This window comes from Lipotes vexillifer, unplaced genomic scaffold (assembly GCF_000442215.2).
Source record: "Lipotes vexillifer unplaced genomic scaffold, Lipotes_vexillifer_v1.1 scaffold914, whole genome shotgun sequence".
Classification (NCBI taxonomy): Eukaryota; Metazoa; Chordata; class Mammalia; order Artiodactyla; family Lipotidae; genus Lipotes; species Lipotes vexillifer.
The window spans coordinates 130790-137851 of NW_006780388.1; the positions used below are offsets into that span (position 1 = coordinate 130790).

General features: G+C 55.5%; 1 protein-coding gene across 1 annotated transcript in view; it reads right to left on the reverse strand.

Moving 5' to 3' along the window:
- Window positions 1-341: 341 nt before the first annotated feature.
- SEC14L5 (SEC14 like lipid binding 5) overlaps window positions 342-7062 on the reverse strand; it is a 39253-nt gene continuing 32532 nt past the window's right edge. The window contains exons 11-15 of the mRNA XM_007453452.1: window positions 6355-6489; window positions 5216-5350; window positions 4513-4740; window positions 2731-2909; window positions 342-447 (exon numbers count right to left, since the gene is read on the reverse strand). Coding sequence (XP_007453514.1) covers window positions 342-447; window positions 2731-2909; window positions 4513-4740; window positions 5216-5350; window positions 6355-6489 — 783 coding nt within the window. The remainder of the gene's footprint in view (window positions 448-2730; window positions 2910-4512; window positions 4741-5215; window positions 5351-6354; window positions 6490-7062) is intronic.

Below are 7062 nucleotides of genomic sequence, written 5' to 3' on the forward strand. Positions count from 1 at the left end.
TTCCTGCTTCTTATGGAGGGAACCCCAATAGTCTTAGGAGGCCCCTGAGAAGGAGGCCACCCCAGGGAAGCAGAGCCAGAGGTGGCGGGGGGGCGGGCACTGAGCCTGATGACATCCCTGAGCCCCCAGACCTGAACGTGGTTAGCCCACCCCTTGGCTTTTCGTGTGCGAAGCGCCATCGGAGATGATTCTGTTCTCACCACTTCAAGAGCCCACGGGGCTCCAGCCAACCCGACTTTGGCTATGTCCAGATCCAGGGCTGCAGCCCACATGGTCCCAGGCCTCGTGGATACTTGTGGATGTGGGAGGCGAGCAGGCTACCCCGCAGGGCTCGGTCCTGACTATCTGGAGACCAGGGAGCTGCTGTGGGACTGGCCGGAGGAGGAGGTGGTGGCGCTGAGCTGGGAGAAGCGGCTGGTGCAGGATTCCAGGCTGGACATGGAGCCCCTGGGGAGGAAGCACACACACGTTGCCTTCTGGTGGTGACACAGCCCTAGGTGCAAATGAGGCCCCAGGGCCCTTTCCACAAGGCTGGTAACCACCCCAGGCACAGAGGGCAAGTGCAGAGGGAAAAGCAAGTGAAGCTGTGATGAGAAACGAAGCCCAGCCCATTTCCCTGCACCCACTTCCCTGCAAGAAGAGCCCAGCCTTCCACCTACCATTCAGGGGCTTCCCTGACCCGGGTGCCTAGCATGGCCCAGCGGGGACCCCGTTATCTCCAGCCTCCCCTCTCCACTTCCTTTCAGCTCCTCTGACACCTGCCTCCCATCGTGGGGCCTTGTGTGTCTACACCTGCTGCCAGAAGCCTTTTTCTCCTGCCCAATTTGCCCAGTCAAATCCCACTCCAAACTACAGAGCAGCAGTGTCCAGGAGACCTTTCTGCTATGACAAATAACAGATGTCCCATATCTGCGCCATCCAACACGGCTGCCATTGGCCACATGGGGCTGCTGGGCATTCTAGATGTGGCTAGTGTGACCAGGAACCGAACTTTTAATTTTATTTAGTTCTAATCGCTATGTTTAAATTGTTACCTTTGGCTAGGAGCTACCGGGTTGGAGAATGCAGCCTTAGGGCCCAGCTACTCAAAGTGTGGTCCGGGGACCAGCAGCACCAGCATCTCCTGGAGCTTGTTAGAGCTGCAGACTCTCCGGCCCGCCCCAGAGCTGCACAATCAGAGTCTGCATTTTGACGAGCCCTCCAGGTGATCGTGTGCACACTGCCTAGATCTCAACTCCAATGTCACTTCCCAGACACCTCCCCCACACCCCTGCACCTCTGCCCACCCTGTGCCAGGCCTGGTCCTGGGCTCTGACAGTGCCCTATGTTAAGGCCTCTAGCACCTCCTGGAGTGTGACCTTGAGCAAGGACCTCAGGCTGGAATAACTTCATGGCATCTCTCGGTGCTCGGGTGTGGATACGTGGTCTCCTGCTCCATGATGGCAGACCCTATCTGTCTGGCCTCCCCAGGGCCACCGGTTGCCCACTGAGAGCAGCCTTGAACTGGTTCTCTCCTGACACTATTGAAGGTCAGGGCAGCAAGGTTCCCCCACACTGACCAGACAAGACAGGCTGGCAAGCAGCATCCGGCCCACCCCTCAGCCTCCACCTGCCCTTCCGATGGCAGCAGCCCCCAGATGCAGGTGTCTGTGTGTCTGAGTGCCTCTGGACCTCAGTCTCTCTCTCCCACATTGAGCCCCAATGGCCAAAACAGGCTGCTTCCCAAAGGGAATCACCACCCTCTGACACCCTGTGGGGTCTCCCTTTGGAGTAAAGATGCTGGCCCAGCATTTCTTTTCTTTTCTGGGGGGTGTGCTTACGGCTTGTGGGATCTTAGTTCCCCAACCAAGGATTGAACCCACGTCCTCGGCAGTGAAAGCGTGGAGTCCTAACCACTGGACCGCCAGGGAATTCCCAGGCCCAGCATTTCCTGTGCCAGCTGCATGTGCCCCTAGGATCCCTGGAGCTCTGCCTTGGATATGGGTCCAGACTCAATACCCTCTTGGAGCCTCAAATTTACTCATCAGTAAACAATTTAAAGCGTCATTTTTAGAAGGAAACTACACAGATATATCACGAAGCAGGATGCAAAATCACACTTGTTTTTAAAAGATAAAACACAAGGTATGGAAGAAACCACTATTGAGTGCTTACTGTATGCTCAGGTGAAGGGCAGGCTTCCCCCAACCATCTCATCCTCAGGACAACCCCATGATGTAGGGGCTCCTATTTAACAGTTGGGGCTCAGAGAACTAAAGTGACTTGCGTGAGGTCACAGAGCAACCAGGAAGTGCTGGAGGTCTTAACCACTACACATCCCTGTCTCTGACAGCAACACTTGGGGAGAGTTGTCTGTGAGGCATTATTCTAGAATGTTCTAGAGCAGTCCAAACCCAGTTTTATGGAATTCTAGGAGTGAGGGGAGGTACAAATAGGAGGGCTCAGGCTCCCCTTCTCCCCGCACCTATCAATCTGGTATATTAGGCTTCTGTGCATGGTTTCATTTGAAGGCAAGGTTCTGCAGCTGAGGCTGAAGCAGCATAGTGATCTGATCGCTCATGAAAAGGTGCTGAGCCACTGGCAAGTTTAACAACACCCATGCCAGGGCCCCACCCCTGGAGAAGCTTGAGGGCAAGTAGAGGAGGTGAATCCAGTGTCCCTAGCCCAGAAGAAAGTGGCCTTAGGCATGCTGTGGGCCTGGTCTGGAGGGGAGTCCGGGGCCCCTCGTACCTGAAGTCCTCAGACGCCAGCACCTCGCAGTAGTAGAGGAGTTTGCATCTGGGGCCAGGGCTGTGCAGGGCCATCAGGACATCCTCCACGCCCGGGAGGCTGCAGGCCATGTGGCCAGGGGCACTGTGCATTTGCCACTGGAGCAGGTAGACGCCAGGCCACTGGGTCACGTGGGAACCCTGAAACATAGCAGCCACACGCCTGAGGCCCTGGTCCACCAGGGCACAGGAGACCCTTTCTAAACCAGTCCACCAGCAAATCCTTCCTTTTGGGGCGTCCCAAAGCCACCTTTGCTTCCCCTCTGCTGTTACCCCATATCCTTGGCAGCTGAAAGCCTTCCTCTTAATCGAGATGGGGGGTGGGGGTCAAGGCCTAGGGGGTGCGGCTATAGGACAACAGAGGTGTGGTTTGGTTAAACACCTGGATTTTGTTGGGCTCTTGTCCTGCCGAGCGGGATTTGCAAATTGAGGAGACCTGGAAAGGGAGCTTAAATGTGCTTAGAGTTTGTTGAGGGCAGAGGGAGAGCAAGAAAGGAGGGTGTTAGTTTTTTTTGTTTTTGTTTTTGTTTTTGTTTTTTTTGCGGTACGCGGGCCTCTCACTGTTGTGGCCTGCCTCTCTCATTGCGGAGCACAGGCTCCGGACGCACAGGCCCAGCGGCCATGGCTCACAGGCCCAGCCGCTCCGCGGCATGTGGGATCCTCCCGGACCGGGGCACGAACCCATGTCCCCTGCATTGGCAGGCGGACTCTCAACCACTGCGCCACCAGGGAAGCCCAGGAGGCTGTTAGTTTTTATAAGAAGAGCAACTTTGAAAAAGGGCTGGGATGTTCGGTGGGACCCTGGGGCGGGGGTGCTGGTGTATGATGTGACAGCTGTCTGCTCAATTCCCTTAGGAGACCTCCAGTAAGATCTGCACTGCTTGCCAGTGCGTGCGTGTGTGAGTGTGTGTTTGAGGCCGGTGATGTTTGACCTGCAAGAACTGGCCTCATGGAGAATGTGGATGTCAGCAGGGGTGGCTCATGTTCTGGTGACACGTCCGAGTGCTGTTCCCAGACCTACAGTTTCTCTGTCGCCTGGGTTCTGAAAACTTGACTGTGCATAAGGGATCACAGTGAGAGGTGAGGGATACAGACATCAGGCCCCATGCCCAGAGGTTCTGAGCCGGCCCTCCTGCCGTGGGCCCCAGCAACCTGCATCTTTGACAAGAGTCTCAGAATTCTGAGGATGGGGCCCTGCCAGAATCTGTCTTTCTCCCCAACTGTCCTGCAGGGTCTCTGAGGCCAGAGACCAGGTCCAGTTTGTCCATTGCTGTATCCCCAGAACCCAGCACACAGTGGACCCTCAGTCCTGAGTGATGAATGAATAAATGAACGAAGAAACAAAACCTGGGGACTTCCCTGGTGGCGCGGTGGTTAAGAATCCACCTGCCAATGCAGAGGACACAGGTTCGATCCCTGGTCCGGGAAGATCCCACATGCCTCGGAGCAACTAAGCCCGTGCGCCACAACTACTGAGCCTGTGCTCTAGAGCCTGCGATCCACAGCTAATGAAGCCCATGCGCCCTAGAGCCTGCACACTGCAACTACTGAAGCCCATGCACTCTAGGGCCTGTGCTCCACAACAAGAGAAGCCACGGCAATGAGAAGCCCGCGCACCGCAACGAAGGAGTAGCCCCCGCTCGCCGCAACTAGAGACAAGCCACGCACAGCAACGAAGACCCAACACGGGCAAAAAAATAAATACATAAATAAATTAAATTAAAAAAAAGAAAAGAAACAGAACCTGGATGCTCTCCCCTTCCCGGCAGATGAGGGGGGCCTCCACACGGCTGTAATCTGCACCCAGGGCCCAGCCTTTGTCTGTCAGCTGCCCGCCAGCCCTGGCCCCAGGCTCCCGGGGGCCCAGCTTGGGCGCCTGCTTGGTGTGGTACAGACTGAACATCACGTCTCCTTGCAGGATGTCAAAGTCCCAGGTGATGACTGACTCCCTCTCCAGAATCTCCACTGCAACCTACGTGGGGACAGGTGACAGGTGAGGTCTGAACATCCAGCCTGGCGGGGGCCGGGGTGGGGAAGTCGGCTGCAGGGGTGTGGATGCCCACCCCAGTCTCCATTCCCTCAGCCCCGACCCCAAGTCCAAGAATTGCTCTGGACAAACAGACCCACCTCTGTCTGAAAAATGCCTGGGAGGATCCACCCTGAAGCAGGGTGACCGCAGGGTGACCCACAGCCAGTGACTGGATGATGTGAGGGTACAAAAGGCTGGCCCCCTGCCATGCTCTCCTCATGGATCAGGCTGGGCTAGACCGTGGCTAAAACCGGCTCTTGGCTTAGCTTCTGCCCCTGCCCTCCTTACAGGTTTCTCCTGAGCCCTCATCCTCTGCACAGCACTGGCACAAGAACCCTCGTCTCAGACTCCACTTCGGGGTCTCTGACCTACGACGACACCCAGCCCAGCAGGCCCGCCCAGGCCGGGACCCCGGCACCTCATGGGGGGCCCCGCGGAGCACGCTGGCCGACTGGTAGGTCTCTCTCCACTGCTGCAGCTGGTCTTTGTGCTCCTGGTCCTCTTCCGTCAGGTAGAGGGACTTGGGGACCAGCCCTCCTTCAGGGACGTTACACTGGGGGACAAAGACAGCAGAGACAGTCAGGGCCCAGCCAGGCCTGGCTGACCCACAGAAAGGTGCTCTGTGATCCCTGAAACCACACTTATAACATGCATATATATCCTGACAATTGGGGAGACCTGGGTAAGCTTGGCAAAATTCCTAGGAAACATCGTTCTTTTTTTTTTTTTTTTTTTTTTTTTGCGGTACGCGGGCCTCTCACTGTTGTGGCCTCTCTCATTGCGGAGCACAGGCTCCGGAAGCGCAGGCTCAGCGGCCATGGCTCATGGGCCCAGCCTCTCCGCGGCATGTGGGATCTTCCTGGACCGGGGCACGAACCCATGTACCCTGTGTTGGCAGACGGACTCTCAACCACTGCACCACCAGGGAAACCCAGGAAATGTCGTTCTTTACCCTGAAATCGTGAAAGCTTGCTCTTTGAGATTTCTGCTGGAGAAAGGAAAAGGCCTGCCCTCCCACAGTCATGAGATAGGGTCACCCCTGCCTATCATCTCACCCCCCCCAGGGCAGGCAATAAAAGTGGTTTGGGGGGAAAAAGGGGGTCTGGGGCCGCCTCCCCTGGAAACAGTTTCCTGATCATCCCCTGCCATGAGGCTGTGGGTTGGGGATAAGTCCCTCTGGGTACACCAGCTTCGGGGTTCAGGCCGCTGGGACATTTGAGTCCCCTCCCCTTGCAGCAGAGTGTGCAAAGCCAGCAGCTAAACTCTAACTGCTGCCTAATAACGTCCTGGATGGGAATACAGAGGGGTAAGCCTTTGCCTGGCCTGGTCTCTGAGCTTTCGGGAAACTTCTGTTTCGCTCACTATATTTGAAAGAACCAAGGTCAGGCCCCTCCTTCAGAGAGGACAAGCTCTGCCCCAAAGAGCCAGCAAAGGCCCTCCCCATGTCAGAGCACACACAAAGGGCCTGCCCTCCTCCCGCCTCCCATCCGCAGCCCTGCCTCTCGGAGGCCACAGACCCTCCCCGTGCCGTAAGCGCAGGGCCCACTGGGGCCTCACCAGGCACTCTCCCCCGAGGAAGTCGGGGATCACTTCTTTGTCCAGGTAGTCGACAAGGCCTCCGGGACCCTGATAATTGCTGCCACTGTAGATGAGGAACTTCTGCCTGGTGTTCTCATTGATGAAGGGGCTGATCTGAAAGGGCGAGATGGGGCAAGATGGAACGTTGTTTTTTTTTTAATTGAAGTGTAATTCACAGAACATAGTTAACCATTTTAAAGTGAACAATTCGATGGCTTTTAGTTCATTCACTATGTTGGGCAGCCATCACCTCGAATTCCAAGACATTTTCTTCCCCCCAAAAGGAAACCTCAGACCTGTTAGCAGTCACTCCCCTTTCCTTTCCCCTCAGCCCCTGGAAACCACCAATATGCTTTTCTTTTTCTTTTTTTTTTTTTTTTGCCTATTCTGGAGATTTCATAGAAATGGGATGACACAATATGTGGCCTTTTGTGACTGGCTTCTTTCACTGAGCGTCATGTTTTCAAGGTTCAACCACGTTTTAGCATGAGTCAGAACTCCCTTTTCACCTAGAGATTGCCATACTGAGTGAAGTAAGTCAGAAGGAAAGGCAAATATATCACTTGTATGTGGAATCTAACAATGTGGTACAAATGAACTTATTTACAAAACAGAAACAGAGTCACAGATGAAGAAAACAAACTTATGGTTACCAAGGGGGAAACGGGGGGGGGGGGGGGGGGGAAA